General features: G+C 38.3%; 1 protein-coding gene and 1 non-coding gene across 4 annotated transcripts in view; both read left to right on the plus strand.

Annotated features, from left to right (window-relative positions):
- The window catches only part of znf512 (zinc finger protein 512), a 55534-nt gene extending 41829 nt beyond the window's left edge, over window positions 1–13705 (plus strand). For all 3 annotated transcript variants that reach the window (XM_080192311.1, XM_080192310.1, XM_080192312.1), the window contains exons 13-16: window positions 331–432; window positions 2914–2976; window positions 6262–6360; window positions 7159–13705. In XM_080192311.1, the coding sequence (XP_080048437.1) occupies window positions 331–432; window positions 2914–2976; window positions 6262–6360; window positions 7159–7467 (573 nt within the window). In that variant the 3' untranslated portion in view covers window positions 7468–13705. The remainder of the gene's footprint in view (window positions 1–330; window positions 433–2913; window positions 2977–6261; window positions 6361–7158) is intronic.
- Window positions 12318–12516, plus strand: LOC145345810 (U2 spliceosomal RNA). Its single transcript, XR_013887189.1, has one exon. It is a non-coding gene; the product is annotated as a U2 spliceosomal RNA (small nuclear RNA).
- Window positions 13706–22803: the final 9098 nt, after the last annotated feature.

A 22803-nucleotide genomic window follows, 5' to 3' on the forward strand; every position in this document is an offset into this window, starting at 1 on the left:
CCTAATGTTTAGGATTATTGGCAGTTTTATGAACGTCCACCAATTTGAGATTTACTCGGACAATTTTAGTTGAGGGGTCATGGTCAGCAGAGAGGGGAAAGAGTCACTAATCGAATCATGTTGGGCTGAATTCAAATCTGTGTGCGATTTTTGTGAATTCAAACAATGTATGTGAGAGGTGGAAGTGCTGTGTGCTAACATTCTACATCCTGTCCCCTCAAGGCTTTTCAACAACACACTTCCTAAAAATTTGGTTTGTCAGGCCAAAATTCTGTATTTCAGAACATGTGTAATAGTGATTTTTCTCTTTTTCCCCCCTCCCCACTTCAGTTAAAGTACACACGACCTGGCTTGCCTACATTCAGTCATGAAGTGCTTCGCAAGTGGAAGAATGAGATGAAAACCTATAAGAGAGTGCAGTGTCCAAACAAGGTAAATACAGTATCCCTTGTGTATTTTGGTAGGGATGTTTGTGAAAAAGTACCACTTTATTTAAGTCACTATGGAAGAGTGTTCTACCTTGCACCAGTGTATAATGTTGTCTTGCCATAGGTCATTATGCAACAAATGTTTTGGGCAAGTTTCCTTGTAGTGTGTATCATCTACAAGATGCACTGCAGCAACTCAGTAAGCCTCCTTTCACAGCACCTTGTGTCAGTAGGTCAAATGAATTGCATTATGGATTCTGCTGGAAAGAGCTGCTCTGTAATACAGTATATTACCAAGTCAACTGATTTGCTTCCTTGAATTTGCGCAGAAGTGGGATTGATTCTGCTGGTATTTCTGTGCCCTCTGCAGGAGTATTAGTGACGTCACGAGATTGTTTGTCCCTATCCATTCAATAATGGGTGACTTTAGCCATGTTGAATATGAATGGTAATTTACTCCAGTTATATGGCATAACCTTATGTCTTTGATACGTACGTTTTCCCTGTCTTACTGGTTAATTTAAATATTAATTCTGATCTGAGAGAAATATTACACTCCTTTCCCATTCCCATTCATTTTTTTTAAAGTTACTATTAAAAAGAATTTTGAAGTAACCCCAGTTTCTATATGTTATCTTCATGGAATCCTCATTTAGTTGCACACCAACTCATTAATGTAAATAGCTAACACCCCTGAAGAATCTGCTGCTTCATTGTAGCTAATGTAGATGTTAGCTGCATGTAAGTGAAAGTGTTTTGTACAAATTCAGGATTTGTGTAAAGGGATCAGATAGCACATGAATGACATCCAGGATCAAAAAGATGTCAATTGCTTAGTTGTTATTTAGTGAAGAAAGGGCCAGGAAGAGGAAAGCATTAGAAATAAATCAACTCAAGAATTATTCTGAGCACTTCCTGACAGCTTGCTTTCATGGTAGAGAAAGAGATTTGACAGTAGACACATATGGATAATTGTGCACTAGAAGTGGAAATAAAATCAATACTGGTGGTGAGGATACTTGAAACTGCTGGCCCAGATTTTTGCTCCTGGGTTGGGTGTTAGAATTACTGAATAAATGAAATGGATTCTACCTGCCATTTCACAGTTTGATTGACAGATACAAGTAGTTACAGACTGTGATGTGGGACTATTATTTCCAGTGTTGGTTGGGGATGAATGAAAATTTTGTTGCTATTAGATTTTATTTAGTTAAAGGGATGTAAATATAGTAAATGGGATTTCATCATTTGAGTGATTTTTCTCCAATATAGTGTATTCTAAAATAAACAATCAGAACAATTTTATAGAACTTGATTTGGTTAGTACTGCTGAATCACAGCACCAGGGAGCTGGGTTTGATTTCCAGCTTGGGTCACTGTCTGTGAGGAGTTTGCACATTCTCCCTGTGTCTGTGAGTTTCCTCCGGGTGCTCTGGTTTCCCCTCTCAGTCCAAAGATGTGTGGGCTAGGTGGATTGCCCCTTAGTATCAGGGGGACTAGCTAAGGTAAATACTTGGTAATAGGGATAAGACCTGGGTGGGATTGTGGTTGGTGCAGACTCTGGGCTGAATGGCCTCCTTCTGCACTGAAGGATTCTATGATAATTTCATCCTTGCATGGGTTCTGATGGCTTTCTGATATATGTGCATGCTAGGTAAGTTGCCATTGTAAGTGCAAAGGATTTTTTTCGGTGGGGGGGGCAGGGGAAATGCATGCGATTTTATAAATGGCTACGGGTGAGCAGGGAATAAGTTGGCCTGGATGGGGCATGGGGAATATGTGTAAGAGGGACATCATGTTTTTATCTGTACTTCTAAACTTTGGACGCAGTGCCAGAGCCCAGAGACAGGCCTTCCATCCTACAGTAATATTGAATGGCTGTGAAATCAATCATGCAGCACTAATCCAGTAATGGTAACATTAAGGCTTATATCAACGGATGAGAGTAAAATAGCAAGCAATCGTTTTTTAACACTCCAGTTGTTTTTCAAAAGGCAAGAATTTTAAATGCCTTGACAAGCGCCCTTCGATATGTGTTTCTGACAGTTTTGACAGGTCTGATAACCATTTCAATCAGCTTGGCAAGTCTAATGTGCACACTTGAGGCCTACCGAAATCCCACTTCAGTGGAGACAGCTGATATATTTAAATAGTTAGCTGAATCCAAAAACCCTGGATGCACAAAATGCTTTCTGTCCCCATTCCCACCCTTGCAAAAATTGGGAGGTGCTATGTTCAAGATGGGGCTTAAGTTTTTTTTTGTCACAGCAGAGATGCTCTCCATACTGAAGTTCTGAGCCAGTATATTGACCTGGAATTCCTTGTCATTCAACTTTATTTCAGGGATGCATTTTTTGAGTACAACTTGTTAATTTTGTGTATTTCAAATTTAACAGCTGAGTTCTTAGATTCTATGACTTGCATGAAACTGAAATGTTTGAGCTAACCAATATGTAATTGCATTTAACAGCTAATTCTTTTTTAGGATTGTGGTTCTAATTATACCAGTGTATCGGGGTTGAAAGCTCATCTTGGTTCTTGTACAAGGGTAAGTATGACTTTTCTTTAAGGTTCAGAAAAGAGTGATTTATAATAGATCTCTGTGGTAAGGTATGTACTGGAGTTTTGACCTTGTAGAAGACTCTCTCATGGCATGCAACGCTTTGTACTTGAGCTGTATCTAACCCTTTTGTGGCCAGCTGACAGGTTAACTTTAAAGCCATTCAGCTGTTCAAGGACGTTAGCCTACCATCGCTATGAATTTTTCTTCCTTTTAACTTTGCTTGATTTGTATAGCAGAAGAAAACTGCACAGCGTTATTTTCCCTTTTTTTGGTGAATGTTGCTCTTATATTAAATTTTACTCTATTTCTAGACTGTTGTTGAAGGGGGGGAAGATATTAGCGTTTATCTGTGAAATTGTGAGATAGCAGACAAATTTATTCTCCCTACATACATTTTCAGGTGCATATCAGATTAGGACTTAATAAAACACTATATGATAGGACCTACTATCTTTGCATGATTATTCCAGTGGACGTAAGGATTAAGACATAGGGTTCAAATTACATGGATTAAATTTTGCTCCAATTAAAGGTAATTCCATGCAGAGGAATGCTTAAGTATAGAGGTTTTTAAAAAAATGCCAGTGAATGTATATTTTACGTAACATTTTCCCTGTCCTTCTCTTTCTTTTGGGTGAGCATTTATAATTGCAAAGAATTTTCAAATAAACCCAATTCCATACTTCATAGCTTAGTTATTTAGGAATTTCATCTTGATCCGTGCAATAATTCAATGGCATTTCTGTTTTGAATTCCTGCATTTGAGCCAAAAGATGCTTTATTTCCTTGTGTCTATCCTATTGGTGTAATAGTTTCATGAAAAGATGCATTTGTTTTTATTGGGAATCCTGGACAAAGAATGGCATAAAAGGTTAAAATGCCAGACATCTCAGAAAAAAGTAATTGTTACATGTTGCTGCTCTTTAGTTTCAAAACCCTGAGCACAATGGGAGGAATGAGGGAACTAATAATTTCTCCTTTATATGTAGGAGGCAATGTGGTATATTTGTTGCTGAAGGGCAAAAGAAAGACAAATGCAATGGGGCAATTGTCCTGATGTATTAATTAAGTCTGGCGAGAGACAGATGAGAAAGGTTGGGAGACGTATTGAATTGAGCAATAAGCTTTAACTATGACCTTGCCAAGAGAATGAAAGGTGTTTAAAATCAGTTTTTCAGGCTTAGACAAACATGATTTTTAGAGAATTAAGACGTGAGGTATGTTTGGTGTGAAATGGAAACCAAACTCTTTCTAATTTGGGTGGTGGGGAGGGGGGATTGCAGGTTGTGTTTTAGCAGCTAGGAGATGTGGACATTATGTTTGAAGTCCAAGGAGAGTGAGATGAATGAAAGTGGGAGATAATAGATTAGAAATAGAGCCATTAAAAATTGTACATAAGACATGGCGCAACTGCCTTTTTAAATTCATTCATGGGACATAGGTGCCAGCATTTATTGCCCATCCATGGACTTGAGAAGCTGGTGGTGAGCCATCACCTTCAACTGCTGTAGTCCATGTAGTGTAGGTAAACAACTGTTGTTAAGAAGGAAGTTCCAGGATTTTGACCCAACAATAGTGAAGTAAAGGCAATATATTTCCAACTCAGGATGATTACTGTGCTTGGAGGCGCATTTGCAGGTGGTGATGTTCCCATGCATCTGCTGCCCTTGTCCTTTTAGTTGTTGGAGGTCGTGGATTTGGAAAATTCTGTCACAGGAGCCTTGGTGAGTTTCTGTGATGCATCTTGTAGATGTACACTGTTACCAGTGTCCTTAAGTGCGAGAGGGAGGAAATGATTAAGGTGGTGGCCAATTATGTGGGCTGCTTTGTCCTGGATGGTGTCATGCTTTCTGTCGGATCAGCACTCATCCTGGCAAATGGAAAATGTTCCATCACACTCCTGACTTGTAGATGTTGACAGGCTTTGGGGAAATCAGGTGTTAAGTTATTTACCACAGGATTCCTAGCCTTTGACCTGCTCTGGTAGCCACACTATTTACATGGCTGGTGCAGTTTCTGGTCAAGGGTAATTCCCACGATGCCAGTGATGGGAGATTCAGTGATGGTAATGCCAATGAATGTGAAGAGGTGATGGCAGAAGATAATTTTAGAGATGTTCTTTAAAGTTTGAAAGTTTATTTATTAGCGTCACAAGTAGGTTTACATCAACACTGCAGTGCAGTTACTGTGAAAATCCTCTAGTTGCCATACTCCGCTGCCTTTTTGGGTGCACTGAGGGAGAATTTGGAATGGTCATTGCTCCTAACCAGCACGTCTTTTAGACTGTGGGAGGAAACTGGAGCAGCTGGAGGAAACTCGTGCACGGGAGAACGTGTAGGCAGTGACCCAAGCCGGGAATCGACCCCGGGTCCCTGGCACTGATTCAGCAATATTAATCACTGTGGCACTATGAAGAACTTAAGAACATAAGGACATAAGAACATAAGAAATAGGAGCAGGAGTAGGCCATCCAGCCCTTCAAGCCTGCCCCGCCATTCAATAAGATCATGGCTGATCTGTCGTGGCTCAGTTCCACTTTCCCGCCCTCTCCCCATAACCCTTAATCCCCTCTCTTATCAAGAACCCATCAACCCGCTTCTTAAAAATATTTAGCGAGGCAGCCTCCACCACTTCAACGGGCAGAGAATTCCAGAGATTCACCACCCTTTGAGTGAAGAAGTTCCTCCTCAACTCCGTTCTAAACCGCCCCCCCTTTATCTTGAGGCTGTGCCCCCTAGTCCTACTGTCTTTTTTGAGAACTGAAAGTTTGTTGCTTCATTTGACTGGCACGGAGTAGATAATGATGCAATGATTCAGCCATTGTACTCAGAAAATGGCAGTGTTTGCATTAATGTCATTGTCTCCTTTTGCTTTCTATCAATTGAAAGAAAAGTGCATAGTGTGATGAGTTGGACACTGAACTTTCATTCTCTATGACATAGGTTCAATTGCCATACAGACTCGGCCTTCTGTGAGAGTTATAAGTATCACCCTCAATTCGTGCTCTGTGCTATGATCAAAATAGAACAAATCTTCTACGAAGGTTGGGACTAAGGCCAGGAGAGTAGATGCATCTATACTGTGCGACTACGTGAATTTTGCCTGATCTGAAATGCTTGATGCGTATGTAGCTGTCTGAAACATCAAGAGTCCATCCCTAAGGGTTGATGTTTCTCATCATGGGTGAAAAGAAAAGCCACAGTATCTCAATTAAGCTTGTTATTTTATTGGTCTTAATTGCTAAAACTTGTGTTTTTTGTAAACTAATAGGGGGAATATGTTGCTGGAAAGTACAAGTGTCTGCTGTGTGAAAAGGAATTCAGTTCTGAGAGTGGAGTGAAATATCATATTAATAACGTACATTTTGAGGTAAAAACCTTTATAATCTTAGTGACCTACATCTTGGCAATCAGCTCAATAATAATTAGTTAATTGCTTTGCATTTTTTTTACACCCAAAGAATTGGAATCTTACAATTATGTTATTCCAAGTGTATGTTCAATTAGTGGATTCAATTAAATTGCACCACTTTAGATATCTGGGTATTGGTGGGAAGGTAGGGAGTCTCTGACTTAATTTACAAATGGTGCACCATGCTGAATTACATTTATCTCATTGTAGATAACATCAAAGACTTACAGACTTTTGTTATAGAGCAGGGTTTATAAGTTAAAAATGTGAGTGCAATCCATTTGTCTGGCTAACTGAGATGTTGTCAGTAACTTCCTCATAATCTTATCAGAATACCGGCTTGAAATGGTGGTTGAGTTCAACAACGTGATGTAGATGAAATGACATCAATATTTCATGCTGACCCATCCCCATGTTTATGGTTATGTCTTGGCTAATGTTCGTTTACGTTCCTTGGTTCAAGAAGTAGTTCCTTTAAGCCTGTCTCTAACTTTAAGTTACTTTTTTTAAAAATGATTTTGAATAAGACAAAAATAGAATGCTATTCTTTATTCTATGTAATCTTTTTAGAAATTGATCCTGTCAGTGGAGCTCTCTTCTCAAAAACATTTGTTTTTGATTGTACCCTAGGCTGATGCATTAATTCATGAACTATACAAAATTAATGATGAATAAAGTAAGGATGATTAATGTAACTGTGCTTTCCCCTTTTCACTGGTTTATTTATGTTTAATATGGTAATACTTTTGTGGACAGGACTGGTTTCTTCCCACTTCTAAAGCAGCTAAAGAATTCAAGCCTTTGGTGAAAATTGGCAAAAGACAACCTAAGATATCAACCAAGAAAAAGTCATCTACGAAAGTTGGCAAGAAACAAAGTGCCCACTTATTATCAATGAATGAGGTATCCTTCCTTAAAAAGGCTCATGAGCCTTCAAAAGAACGTGATCAGTACAGATTTACTGATAGTGAGGACGAACTGGAAGAAGAAGAAAAGGTGGGAAGCTGGCACCTCAAAAGACCAAGTGCAAAAGCTGAATTAAAGACGGATCGCGCCAAGAAATAAACAACCCTGGAGGATAAAGAATCGTGAACAGATTATGTAGCTTAGCAGCAAAAAACAAGAACTATATGGGCATTGATTAAAACACAGTAACAGTTCTGCAGATAAATATAATTTATTTTATCTACAAGCTTTGTTTTTCATTTTAAGTTGTGCCCTCATCCCTATTTGTTATTGGGAATAAGGAATTGGACCCTGTCAATTTTGAGATGCAACGTTGAGAAAGTGGGGGGTGGGATATAAAAAGTCCAGGTTGCGTAGGTAGACTTAGTAAAGTTGTGTTTTTGTGTAATGTAAACCTTCCACCTTAAATTTCCTTAATAGTTGTAGTCTGAAGTCCACATGATGGACATGCTGTACTATTTTTAAAAAAGGACTTCACCTTTTATATATAGGAATCCGAAGTCTGTCAGTATAAAATAATTGGGTAAATGTGTTCTGCTGTGCACCACTGGCTTAGACGAAGCTAGAAGTCATTGGTACTGGCAGTGACCCAATTGCTTTTTATATCCTATTACCTTTTTGTGCAAGGGAAAAATTCAGGTTAGAAATCTGTTTGACTGAACATTGCCTATTTAGTGGGTACATGAGGTGGGGGGCTGGGATTGTGATGTGGGGTGCTATAGGAAGAATGTCCTTATTTATTAAAACATTGTTTGTGGTACATTTGAAACTTTAGAAATGTCTTATTGCAGTGGCTAGTTACTAAGTTGTGCTGATTTATAATGCCTTAAATCTTCAGGGCCAGGGATGAGAATACTTGTTGTAGGATCAATCTGATCTTTTGACATTTTCTTATGAAAAGAAATTCTAGATGGTCAGTAGTTTTGGTGAGTCACTAGTAGATTTCAGAAAGAAAATACTGCATCTTAGTTTAAAAGCAATCTATACATGCACTATGTTAAATACACTAACTTGCTTTGCTTGAGAGGATATGTAATTATCAGTGGTTCAACATCCAGTATATTCCAGTTTACAGGAATACCTCAAACCTCCTGAGTAATATTCCACAAACAGTGAAACAAGTAAAGTTAGACCAATTCATTTTAAAAAGTTAATCAGAAGATCTTTTTTAGTATCTTAAACATTGATAGCTGTGAGGTGCATCTTCATGTGATGAGGAAACTACTGTGACATCCAATTAATTAGACATCATGAAGAATGTGTCCTTTTGCTATGTGATGACTTTCACTGTTTACAATACAGAATTAATCATAACATGATAAAAACATTCATTTTTAACAATTCAATTTATCTAGCTCTCAGTCCTTTAGTCTTATCTTGGTATCAGTGAAGGCAAATAAATTAAAATAAAACAATGTTGTTAAAATCCATTTTTGACAACTAATCATGATGCATACTTGATGCCAAAATGAGTAAAGTTTATAGGCTTGATATTTGATTATTTAACCTGCTTGGCTATATATTTCTTGGGAAGCAATCTCAATAAAGCTTGTCAGCCTGTATCCTATATTCTTTCTTTCAATTGTTCTCTACAAATGCTGCTTTTGAAACTGTTGCTTTGAAGCTGTCCTGGTTTTAGTGTGGTGTTGGCAGTGGTCCTAATAGAAGGTCATTGATCTGAAACATCCAGCTCTTTTTTTTTTTCCTCTCTCTCCATAGATGCTATCAGGCATGCTGAGCATTTCTAGCATTTTCTGTCTTTATTTCTGGAATCCAGCATCTATAATATTTGAGACATGTTTGGATGGGTGACCAAAAGCTTAGTTAAAGAGGTAGGTTTTTAACAGTATTTGAAAGAAGAGATGTAAAGAGGCAGGGAGGCTTAGGGAGGGAGTTACAGAAGTTGGGGCAAGCAGCTATTGGCAGAATTTCCCGAATTGGTTATCCCTCCAGCACTTCATTCAGTTGGCTGTTTCGTTATGAGTCTAGGTCCCTGGGCAGTCAAGGGAAAATGTACAATGGATCCAATTCTGTTCTTGTTGGATTTTCACTATCTGGGGATAGTGATGATAAGTGAGAGCCTAGGCTGTTTTTCTTTCCCTCCCTGACCTTGAAGCAGTGAAGTCCATTATCATGTTTGCATGCTGTCAGAGCAGAGATCAATTAACTCAAAGACCCACTAGAAAACTAGTTATGTTAATGATTTAATGCTATTGGTACTGCAAAGTATTGAAAAGTAAACATATCTTTAAATTTATATAACTGGCCCACAAATAGAAGTTAGAGGAAACAGATCATTTTGGTCATTGAGTTACGAACTTTTCTGAACTCCAAAGATCTGTGAATTCTCAGTCATCAAGCATATTTAAGATTTGAAATTGATAAATTTGTGGACACCAAGCAAATCCAAGAGTATGGGGATCAGGTGGGAAAGTGCAGCTGAGATATTGATGGAGGGGCAAGCTTGAGGGTCCGTATGGTCTGCTCCTTGTTCATTCCTGTTCCTGATTTCTTGTGCTTGTATCTTCAATCATTGATGGTTTGGGATCAAAAAGCAATGCAGCCTTTGAATTACTTTATTCAATAGAAACCATGTGATGTGCCTTTAAATGTAAGCTACCTTAACAGATGCATTATTTGAGTACAATACTTCTCAAAATTTGCCTTTATCTTCATGGAGGCACTGTTTGTAACAATTAAATCAGTGACAGATTGGTGCTTTTTACATCAGAGGCATATTAAAAGGCTTCCAACTTTTTTTGAGCACCAGGTTTTTATCAATTATGTAGTTTATTTTAGTCTATCATGGTCTTGTGACTTTTTTTAATAGGTAAGAACACAGTAAAATGTTTTAAATACCATTTAAGGTACTACTGCTAACTTCTAACCCAAGAACTTGCAGGAAGTTTGTTACATGTAACCTTCCCTTTATATAAATTTAATGCTAATACATTTTTAATAGACACTTTAGTCATTTTTTATTGGAGGCTGAAGAAATCTTACATTCTTGCATTAGAATTAGTATTATTTCCAACATTTCTTGTAAATGGCACAGACAAATGCAATAATAATTATGAAAACGTACATTTCATTGCACCTGGCTTTCCAGGAACCTAAGGCTCAAAATTGGCAGAAAATAGTTTGTGTGTGTGTGTCGAAATGTTAGCCTCCTGGCCCAGGATTCATTCTGGTGTAGCTATAATGCAGTTGCACTACTTTGGCTACTGAATATATTCTGCATTTTCACAAAGATCATCTATTCAGTGGAGCTGGATTCATTTCTGTATACGTACTCAACAAGTAAAATCTTGGTTATAGCAACAAAATGTGCATGAGTGTTTGGTCTGGTAGTTAAGGAGGGAAGAAGGCAGATAAAAGGTAATACTGAATATGAGAAAATGAACCATGACCATCAGCAGGACTAATCCAGAAGTTGAATTTTTCTCTCTCTCAAATTCTGTTTTTCTATTCTTGTATACTATTCGCCAATTTTTTTCCTTCGCAACATTACTGGTGAGTAGGCTACATAGTTATAGACAGCAATTCACACCCATTCTCAGAGGTAAAGGGTGGGATTTATTGCAGTCGATACGGCATGTTTTACAGGGCCCATAATTGGTTGGATCTTTCGGTCCCACCACTGTCAAAGGGGTTTTCCATTGTTCACACGCTCTGCCGCCACTGTTGCTGAGACTGGAAGATCTAAACTGGTGGGAATGGCCGTAATATCTCATCCAGTTTTGAAATTTTGAAATAAACTAACTGAGTTTAAGAAATAAGCAGTATTTTCTATCCAGCCTCATTGTATTCATCATTGTTAATGAGTTGCAGCAAGTAAATAAATTTATTTGAGCCTAATTTGTAGCTTGATCACAAACGTTGCCATGTTTACACTTTCAGAACTCTTCCCTTCCAGTAAGCCTTCTGAGACATTAAATGGCATAAAATGTTTAGGTTCTGGAATTACTCAGTGGGATATCAGCACCTAATGCACTCGTCTAAAATTCATATTCTCACTTTTTCAACAATGGTATTAATGCTTTCATTGTAAATAGGTCAAAATAGCAGAGGAAGCAATTACAGATTAACATATTAAGTGTTCACATGTTAGGTATTTACTACTGTGTTTCCTGTAGTAAATTTTAGGGTTTTATTGTTTTATTATGAAATAAGCAAGTAAAGAAGAAATGTAAGTAATAGAAGTACAACAAAGTGCTGGAAATTTGGAACAAGTCAATCAACATGAAAAAAATGTTTGTTGATTAAGGACTCTTTCACATGTGAGTATATATAAAACCTTTTTTTACATGGTTTTTTTTTTACATGTTGCCTGACCTGTACATTTTCCAACATTTTTTTTATATCTTCATTTATAAAACTGTTCTTCACCTGCAATTCCTTGAACTTCGGATGTCTCTCATAATGAAGTGTTTTTTCTTTTAAGACTAGTTCTGGGATGTTGGGTCAAGATTCTGAGGTGAAGCAATGTACTATATTGACACGATGGGTATATACAAAAATGTTGTTAGGTAGACTCTTCACAAAGTCAGTATTGGTGTTCCATTCCTTTCAGGGAGTGAAGAAAGATGTAGTTGCCCAGATCTGTATTTAAGCAGCTCATCAGGAGGTAAGATGTAGTTGCCCTAATCTGTATTTATGCAGCTCTCTAGGAGATTACACCATTTTGATGTATTAGGTAATTCTGCTTTTTTAATAAGAGAAACTTGTATTTTATGTATGCAAATAAGTATTTAAATTGGTGCAGAAAACTTGAATACAAAGATCAACTATTTGTATGTCAGTAAACACATTTGTTCAAATGTTTATCTGTCTGATAAATGAAACTGTTTATATCCTCTGAGTTACAGTAGTGAATGAAATAAACGTGGGCTTAACATGTAGCTTTGAAAACCTTGTTCACTTTGATTTTACCCTACAGAACAATTGTGACGACATCTCGGCCTTTTTGGCTAAGATCAAGTGTAGTATCGACATGCTGTGCTTGATTGGAGTCATTAGGTTACGTTTTAGCTTCATTTGAAGCAATTTTTAAAAGCAGCATCTTGGCCTTTGGCTAAGATGCAAATGAGATCAAGTTTTGGAGGAGGAGCTATGCCTACTGCAATCAGCTTGGATCATGTAGATCAAGCCTAAAACAGGAGGTGAGAGCCCTGTCTTGTCAGCTTGGATCGGGAATGTCTCGACTTGCTGAGAGTCTGAATTGGACTGGATTTGATTGAATTGGAATAAAAAAAAAATCGTGACATTGACTTTTCTGTTTCTTGTTTCCAGCTCAATGTAAGAAATGTATAATTTCCCCCTCCCCCATGCAGCCATGCTCAGTTGTATTTGTCTGGGCAGGGATTATCACATCTTGAACTTCCCAGTATTTGTCTTTTTTCTGGAATTACTAAGCCTAGTTCAGTTAAACAGCGATTGCGTATCATAGCATCTGTATAAAATCAGAGATACACTTTGTAACAGATCTTATTTGGCATGAGTTTCTTACTTTTGCAGTTGTTGCACAGTTTTGTAATACAATCTTTGTTCAGAATGTTTAAAGAAATTATGATTCTCTTGTCAATTTTCTGAAATCGAAAATTCATTTAAAGAATGCAACAGTTGGATCAATGCTTTGTATGTCTAATTTCATGGAAACTTTAGCTGGGATTTTCCAGCCTTTCACACTCTGCTGCCAGTGCCAGAGAGGACGGAGAATTTGGCACTCAACCAAATCTCCATTCACTGCAGTGGGATAGAAGAATCCCGCCCATTTTCTTGCTCTCCTTTTCAGAGATCGTTCAGAATAAGTTCAGCCTAATGATCTGATCCTGAAATATTTGTCTCTCCATTTGTTCAGGGAGGTGCGATGTGTCCCAGCCCACGTGTTTCACTGTGCAATTTGTTTTACATGCCACCTTTGTGACTTAAACAATTACTTGTTTTTATGTAACATAAAATAAGGTTATAAATTATTTGGGCTATAGTATTGCTTATTGACATCCTAAAGGGCAATGGCACAAACAGATTTGTGAAGGAGTAGTTTGTACCTTGACTAAAATAGCAGTCCTTATGGTCACTGTTCTTAACCACTCAGGGCATCAAATTCAGCATTTAAAGTTTGCCATCAACAGATACACCTAAAGCAGCCCTTGAGTAATTAGTCTGATTAAGTTCTACTGTGACTTCTTAATACAGGATTCATTGTAAACACAACTGTGTGTGGATGCAGTGAACGTATCACTTTAAATGTGACCATCACCCAAAGTATAGTTAAGTATTAATGTGCTTGTAATGTAGTTGCTGGATTGACTGTTAATAAAAAAAAAAGTATTGTTATGACCATGTCCATCTTTTTGTTAATTTGTGCATACACTTACTTCAAGTCTACAGTTCTCTCAAGAAAAATAACATCTCCTTTGTCTGATTGTACCAGTTAACCTTTATATTGGTTTGCAAATTTAATATAACTATCAAATAATTAAGTGGGAAATATAATACAGTACCATGTCAGACATTGTATCATGTTAATGTTGTACAGATACAATTGACTGCAATTGTGAAAGGATTGATATTTTCATTGGTATATAAATGGCAGTCAAATATCTGAAGCAATGAGAAGTTCTACCCATTGTCATTTTTAAGGGAGAAAACTCTTCTCTAATATCTGTGGCTACTGGTGTTTTAGAGTTCATTCTCTGTTTTTGCTGAATGGATTTCAAAATACTCAGTAAAGAGGTAAGTGACTTGCCTTTCTACTAGGTGCCTGAGGACCTTTTTTCTACAGCAACCCTGTATGCAAACAGAATTCTGTTGTCTCCCACTAGGCCAGAAATGCCTTTGAAACTCTCTCTGGTTTTCTCAATTTAAAAACTCCAGGCTAGTTTAAAGTGATGTCTCTGGAACACAAAGGAAAAAAGAGGGCTGAATAAAGGGAAGCACCCAACATCTCTTGGTTTTCTACTGAGCATAAAACTGCTAAGAAACTTGAGTATGTATTGGGGAAGATGGGCAGGCAGCAGCTAAAATATCTCTTGTTTAAACATTCATGCGATGTAGGTGTTGCTGGCAAGGTCAGCATTTATTATCAAAATTAAATGCCATTGAAAATATGGTGATGTGATTTTTTTGTTTTGAACTGCTGCAATTATTGTGTAGGTACACCCATAGTTCTGTTGAGAATGGGTTTCCAGAATTTTGACCCAGCAACTGTGAAGGAATAGTGATAAAAGATCAGGATGGTGGGTGCTTGGAGGGGTGCCTTTCCAATGCATCTGCTGTCCTTTGTGGTAGAGGTGGGTTTATAAAATACTGTCAAAGGAGACTTGATGATTTGTAAATTGTATAGACTGCTGCCATTACATACCAGTGGTGAGGAAATTAATGTTTAAGCTAGCAGATGGGATGCAAATCAAGGGGGCTACTTTGTCGTGGATGGTGTTGACTTCCTTGGAGCACCAGTCATCCAGGCAAGTGGAGAATATTCCATCGCACTCTTGACTTGTACCTTGTACGTGGTGGACAAGCTTTGAGTCAAGTGGTAAGAGAGCCACTGCAGAATTCCAATTCTGATGTGCTCTTGTAGCCACAGTATTTTATCAATGGGGATTCTCAAGATTTTGATGGGGCTCAGCTATGTTAATTGCTGATGACGAGGGGCATTGAGTAAGTGCTGTCTTTCGGGAGAAGATCATTGCTTCGCAGTTGTGTTGCATGCATGTTATTTGCCACATGTCAGTCCAAACCTAAATGTTGTCCAGATCTTGCTGGAGTTAAAGGTGCTGAGTTTGCTGGAATGGAGCATCTGAGTGCTATGATTGGATCTTTCGCCTTCTCTCTTGCGCTCTAGTTATTTTTGCACCACGACTGCTGGAAATGCAAGCTGATTACTTTGCAAGGTCAACAGGATATCTGAATGACACGACCAACAGTCTGTTTCCTTAGTTAGCTACTAAACTTTAGGACAGAGATCAAAGAAGAAGGAAATAAGATGGATTTGTGTCAACTTGGACACATAAGGGAATAAAAATTGAATTGAAAGAAAAACCTTTTTTTTAAAATCTCTTGGAATAATTTATTATTTGTTAGCATTCTTTCTAGGTTGCAAAGCTTGAGTGACATTTCAGGAACATAAATATTAGTATAAAAAGGATCCCTTTATTGTGAAAGAGAAACCCTAAATTTTTCCAGAAAGGTTCATTTATAATGTAAATCCAGCAGTTCCACAATTCATGGGGAGAATAACAATGAGCTGCTTTCTTTTTGAGCCGAATGGTGCACTAGTACAAATTGTTCAGAAGCTTGTGATGTTTCACAACTGGCACTGTTATCACTTCCTCACCATGATTTGTTGAGGCTTTATTATACTGGACAATGACCTACTCCAAAGAGAAAAGCTAACCATCTGCAAAAACTCTATTTCACCAGCAATTTCCGCACCAATGTGATTTAAGGGTACTATCACTACATCTTTAGTAAAGATTAGTTACTGGACAAAACTTCACATGACTATAATTCTCCTCCCGTGCAGAAGTCACACCTCTGGGTTTTGATTAAACTAAAGGGAATGTAATATATTCATTCTGGCCAATTCTTCTTTCCGAGGGCTATACCAGAGTATATCAATACTGAAGACTGCTGCAACATACAAGATGGTAATAGAATTGCAAAATGGGCATGTAAGTGGTGAATTTATATCAATATGGGAAATGGTGCATTTCGATATGATGAGAAGGTAACCTAGGAGTTCCTGTTCTGATGCAGGGCTGAAGTGTGATGGAAGAGCTTTAAGAACAGTGGTCAAAGCCTATAGTTGGGATTCCCAATCCTATTTCTTGTGCTAGTAATTTTTATTGGTGCCTGAAAAGGTGCAGGGTGGGAGTTCACAGACACAATTGTGAATGTGGGCATTTTGTAACTTCTGAAGTTTGGCTGCAGGCAGGCTTCAGCAAATAATTTAACATCTTTTTGTGGAAGTGATTTTAGAGATGGAAAGAATTAAAAGCCAACACAAAGGTATTACTTTGCATGCCATTTTGAACTGCTGTAGCCTAAGTTGTATCTATTCTAACTAAAGGTTGATGACAGTGCAGTGCTTGAAAATGGTAAGTGACCATTAAATAATGAGACTGCCACATGTCAAAGAATAGCATTGTGAAAGTGGAAATTAAGACCCACTAGGAAGCTATAACCAAACAATTTATTTAAGAACACAGTTAAAACATAACAAAAAGAATCAGCATAATGTTTACCAATTACAAGGCTTAAACATGAGACAGAATAACTCCTAACAGCTAGCTATTTCTGCTGTTCTAATGTAAAGCAATATCCTACAGCCATATCCCCTTCTCCAGCATTAGCACAAAAACAAGTATGCTTGTAGGATGTTGGATTTCCATCTTTATAACATTTACAGACAGAAATCCAAGCCAGCTGTTTGCAAAGAAGGATACATCTTCCAACAGCACATCCTTAGAGGTAAACCCAGTCTCTGCAACTTCCAATATGGCAACGCTTAAACAGCAAAACTCCAATTGCAAAGAGGAAAAAGGCATTGCTTCTCTCCACTTCAAGCTGCTTCTGAAACCAAAACTAAAAATTGGAATGCCCTGTAGAAAAATAACTGTACCCAAGCATATTTCCTGACATGTCAATTATCCCAAATCAAGCTCTACTCTGCAATCCCAGGGAAACATTAAAACCACACAACACTACATTAGTTCAGATTAAAATCAACATGGTATCAATTATATAGCTTCAGTAACGTTAAAGGACACACCAGCTACAGCCAACATGGTGCTGACAAAACATGATATTTCTTAAAGATACAGTAACATCATAACTTCAGATGCATTAGGGTAGATTAAATGGATAAAGTGTTACTTTGCATTGAGAAAATTGGAAGTATAGCCCAGTTTGAAATCTAAAGTGGTAGTGTGAAATGTCCTAACTGCTTTCACTTCTGTTTCAAAGCTTTGATGTATGAACTTTGGGCTGTCTTCAAAGGCTCCAATGGATTCTGTTCAGGGTTTGTTTATGCAGTTCAGGGGAATTTCAGTTTGTCTTTTTAACACAATAGATTATACTAAGCAAGGTTTATTTACAGAGCTTTTCAAAGATTTCTGAACTTTATTGTAGGGATCATGAGCTCTGTTTATAGTTGATACAGTGATGGATTCAGAGGTGAGCTTGATGGGGCAGGTGAGCCCCACACTGATCTTCAGAACTGGATGGATGTCTTTGTGAATGGACATATGCCTTTTATTCTGGCTGCCTCTGCAATTGGTCCATCTCTATCTTGGGCCTGCTATGGGAGGTGGATGGCGCAACTCCAGACCACCATCACTGCCAGATGAAAATCCTACTGGTGGGTGGGCAATGCTGAGAGGGAGTTGGGATCATGAAATTGGGGAAAATTCTATCTCCATGGTGAAAATCTGGCTCAGGGAGTTTAAATGTGGTAGAGGCATAAAAAGTTCTAGGTATACAGATTTCACAGATCAATAAAAATACAACACAGCAAAACCATAAAAAATGCGAGCAAAGCACTGGAGTTTATTTCCTAAAAGAAATCAAAAGCAATAGTGACTTTATATTGAACAGATACAGAATCTTGGCTAAATTATATCTGAAGTACTGTTCAGTTCTGGTGTTACAAAACAGATGGAAATAATGGAAGACTTCCAAAATGTTGTTATAAGGCTCATCAATTCTGTTAGTGAATACCCTGAATGGGTTGGGGCTGGGGGAGGGGAAAGCATTGATTTTCAGAATGGACAGATGTCTTTGTGAATGGACATATGCTTTTTTTATCCTGGCTGCCGCTTCAATGTATCCACCTCCATCTCTGCCTTGGGCTGGCCATGGGAGTTGGATGGTGCCACTCCAGGCCACCATCTCTGACAGTGCTGGCAAACCAGGCCAGCTACAGTCTTGCTGCCCACAAAATTCTATGATCCCAACTTTCTGGAGGGTGCAGAATTTGGCTCAGTTAATTTTCATGCAAATACACCTTGTACCGATTAGTGTTATTTGGATTTTGGAGTGAACGTTGGGTGGCACGGTAGCTCAGTGGTTAGCGCTGCTGCTTCACAGCTCCAGGGATCTGGGTTCGATTCCTGTCTTGGGTCACTGTCTGTTTGGAGTTTGCACGTTCACCTCGTGTCTGCGTGGGTTTCCTCCCACAGTCCAAAGATGTGTGAGTTGGGTTGATTTGGCCATGCTAAAATTGCCCTAAGAACATAAGAACATAAGAAATAGGAGCAGGAGTAGGCCATCTGGCCCTTCGAGCCTGCCCCGCCATTCAATAAGATCATGGCTGATCTGTCGTGGCTCAGTTCCACTTTCCCGCCCTCTCCCCATAACCCTTAATCCCCTCTCTTATCAAAAACCCATCAACCCGCTTCTTAAAAATATTTAGCGAGGCAGCCTCCACCACTTCAACGGGCAGAGAATTCCAGAGATTCACCACCCTTTGAGTGAAGAAGTTCCTCCTCAACTCCGTTCTGAACCGCCCCCCCTTTATCCTTTATCCTTTATCCCCCTTTGCCCTGGTTAGAGGGATTAGTGGGTAAATATGTAGGGATATGGGAGTAGGGCCTGGGTGTGATCGTTTTGGTGCAGACCTGATGGGCTGAATGGCCTCTTTCTGTACTATAGGGTTTCTATGAAACTACCAAGGCTATCCGTATTGAACTTACCAACGGTACCTATATATCCAACTTTCTCTCTATCTGCAGTTGCGGGATCAGAATGCCTTTGTCATGCCTGTTGGCACAAGCACAGCTTCAACTTCAGACAATCAGTAGAAAGTTGAGTTGCTGTGTTTGGATGTTAAATATATCAAGATAACTCGAATATTTATCATCTAATTTTCCACACTGGGTCATAAAAGGTAATCAAAGTGCAATAAAGGAGAATTGAAGTACAGGTCAGTAAATTTTGCCTGTAGATCAGCTAAAGTATATGCCTATGTATCTGGCCTCCACAGTAATAGGTATTGAATTGGAGCTGCTGCATATAACAAAAGTTCTACAACAAAGCAGAAATGAGTAATTTCCACAAAGGGACGTTAAATTGTTAGCAATGACTTACTTTAGAAATCAAAATCCTATGTTATTTAACTAAAATACTTGCATTCATATAAAAATCTATTAAATCTTAATGGGAATATTTGCAGAAAATAAGCAGCAGTTTTATTTTCAGGTGACAACCTTGGGTAAAATATGAGTCCGTAAACTCACCTGGCTTATTTATTGATTTTTCAAATTAAATGGGAGTAGGCTACTTGGGGCCCTTAGGCCTATTCTGCTACTTCAATAAAATCATGGCTGATCTGATTGTAACCTCAACCCCTCATTACCACCTTCCCCTGATGCTCTTTCACTTTTTCCTCAACAAGAATTGATCTAGCTTTGCCTTTAAAATATTCAAAGTTTCTGCTTCCACCATCCTTTAGGGAAGAGAGTTCCACAGTTTTGAGATCTAGAAAATAAAATCGCCACATCTATCTTTAATGAGTGACCCCTTATATTTAAACAGTGACCGCCTAGTTGTATATTCTTCCACAAGAGGAAACATCTTTTCCATACCCACCCTGTCACGCCCCCTCGGGATCTTCTATTTTTCAATCAAATCATCTCTTACCAACTTTTACAGATGAATCACAGGAAGTATTCTTTCTGGTTGTATCACAGCTTGGTATGGCTTGTGCAAGAAACTGCAAACTGAATGAAGCCCAATCCATCATGTAAGAGTTAATCCATTAACTCTTGTCTACACTTCCCACTGCCTCAGAAAAGCAGCAGCATAATTAAGGACCCCAGACATTCTCTCTTTCATCATCTTCCATTGGGGAAAAAGATATAAAAGTCTGAGATCATGTACCAACTGACTCAAAAAAAATTCTTCCCTGCTGCCTTCAGACTTTTGAATGGACCTACCTTGTATTAAGCTGATCTTTCTCTACACTCTAGCTATGTTGTAACGCTACATTCTGCATTCTACTTCCCTTCTCTATGAATGGTATGCTTTGTATAGCACACAAGAAACAATACTTTTCACTGTATGACAATAAATCAAATCAAAATAAATTCCAGTGGCTACAAGCTTAGCTTGTCAAATATTGCTCATAAGACAACTGTGCTTTTCCAGGTGTTGATTTGATAAACCTTCTCTAAACTGCTTCCAACAAATTTTCCATAAATAATACTGTACACAATACTCCAGATGTAGTCTCGCTGATGCTCTGTAACTGAAATGTAACCCCTCTAATTTTGCATTCAGTTTCCCTCACAAACAGGTTTCCTAATTATTAGCTGTCATTGCATACTAACCTTTTGTGAGTCAGACACTAGGACACTCCAGAATCCTCAAACATAAGAACTAGGAGCAGAATTAGGCCATCTGGTCCCTCGAGCCTGTTCTGCCATTCAATAGAATGATGGCTGATCTTTTTGTGGACTCAGCTCAACTTACCTGCCCGCTCACCATAACCCTTAATTCCTTTACTGTTCAAAAATTTATCTATTCTGGCCTTAAAAACATTCAATGAAGTAACTTCAACTGCTTCACTGGGCAGGGAATTCTACAAATTCACAACCATTTGGGTGAAGAAGTTCTTCCTCAACTCAGTCTTAAATCTGATGCCCCTTAGTTCTAGTTTCACCCGCCAGTGGAAACAACCTCCTGGCTTCTATCTTATCTATTCCCTTCATAATCTTGTATAGTTCTATAAGATCATCCTTCACTCTTCTGAATTCCAATGAATATAGTCCCAGTCTGCTCAGTTTCTCCTCATAAGCCAACTCTCTCAACTCTGGAATCAACCTAGTGAATCTCCTCTGTACCCTCTCCAGTACAGTATATTTTTATATAGCAGTATATACCAGGACTAAAACTATACACTACTCCAGATGTGGCCTCTTCAGCACCCTATACAGCTGCAACATAACCTCGCTGTTTTTAAACTCCATTTCTAGCAATGAAGGACAAAATTCCATTTGCCTTCTTAATTACCTGCTACACCTGCAAACAAGCATTTTGTGATTCATGCACAAGGACACACAGGTCCCTCTGCACAGCAGCATACTACAATTTTTTACCATTTAAATAATAATAGTCCATTTTGTTTTTGTTCCTACCAAAGTGGATGCCCTTGCATTTACCAACATTGTACTCCATCTGCCAGACCCTTGCCCACTCAGACTATCTATATCCCTTTGCAGACTTTGTGTCCTCTGCATACTTCACTCTGCTACTCATCTTAGTGTCATCTGTTAATTTTTACACAATACACTTGGTCCCCAGCTGCAAATCATCAATGAAAATTGTAAACAATAGCGGTCCCAACACTGATCCCTGAGGCACATCTTTAGTCACGGTCGCCAACCAGAAAAATACCCATTTACCCCCATTATTTTCTGTTAGTTAACCAATCCTCTATCCATGCTAATATATTACCCATAACACCTTGCACCTTTATCTTATGCAGTAGTCTTTGGTGTGACACCTTGTCAGATGACTTCTGGAAATCCAGATATCCATAAGGTTCCCTATTGTCCGTGCACGTAATGTTTTCAAAGAATTCCATCACATTAATTAAACACAACCTGCCTTCATGAACCCATGTTGTCTTCCCAATGGGACAATCTTGGAGCTTTGCAATCTCTCAACATTCAGATATGTTTTTTAAAAAAATTTTTCCTGCCAAAATGGACAATTTCACATTTTCCCATTTACCAAATCTTTGCCCACTCACTTATCTATATCCATTTGCAGCCTCCTTATGTCCTATTTACAACTTATCCTACCTCTTTGTGCCACCAGCAAATTTAGCAACAGTATCTTTGGCCCCTTCGTTCAAGACATTTATGTAAATTGTAAAAATTTGAGGTCCCAGCAATGATCCCTATGGTAAACCGCTCATTACATCTTGCCATCCAGAAAATGCCTCATTTATGTCTACTGTTTCCTGTTAGCTAGCCAATCTTTTATCCATTCTATTATATTATCCCATACTATGAGCTCTTATTTTCTGCACTAACCTTTTATGAGGCACTTATCTGACACCTTCTAGAAATCTAAGTACAGTGTATCCACTGGTTCCTTTATTCATAGTACATTACTTCTTGAACAAACTCAAATTAATTAAATATGATTTCCCTCTCACAAAACCACACTGACTCTGCCTGATTGCCTTGAATTTAATATATTATGTGCCCTGTCAATATATCTTTAATAATAGCTTTAACATTTTCCCTATGTGGATTGTTAAGCTAACAAGCTCCTTCCCTTTTTGAATAATGGTGTTGTATTTGCTAATTTTCAGTCTAAAGGATCCTTCCACAAAACTAGGGAATTTTGGAAAATTGAAGCCAACACATCAACTATCTGACTTGCCACTTTTAAGATCCTGGAATGAAGTCCATCAGAAAC

The sequence above is a fragment of the Carcharhinus amblyrhynchos genome, chromosome 7 (assembly GCF_965287045.1).
Source record: "Carcharhinus amblyrhynchos chromosome 7, sCarAmb.v2.hapA, whole genome shotgun sequence".
In the NCBI taxonomy this organism is placed as follows: Eukaryota; Metazoa; Chordata; class Chondrichthyes; order Carcharhiniformes; family Carcharhinidae; genus Carcharhinus; species Carcharhinus amblyrhynchos.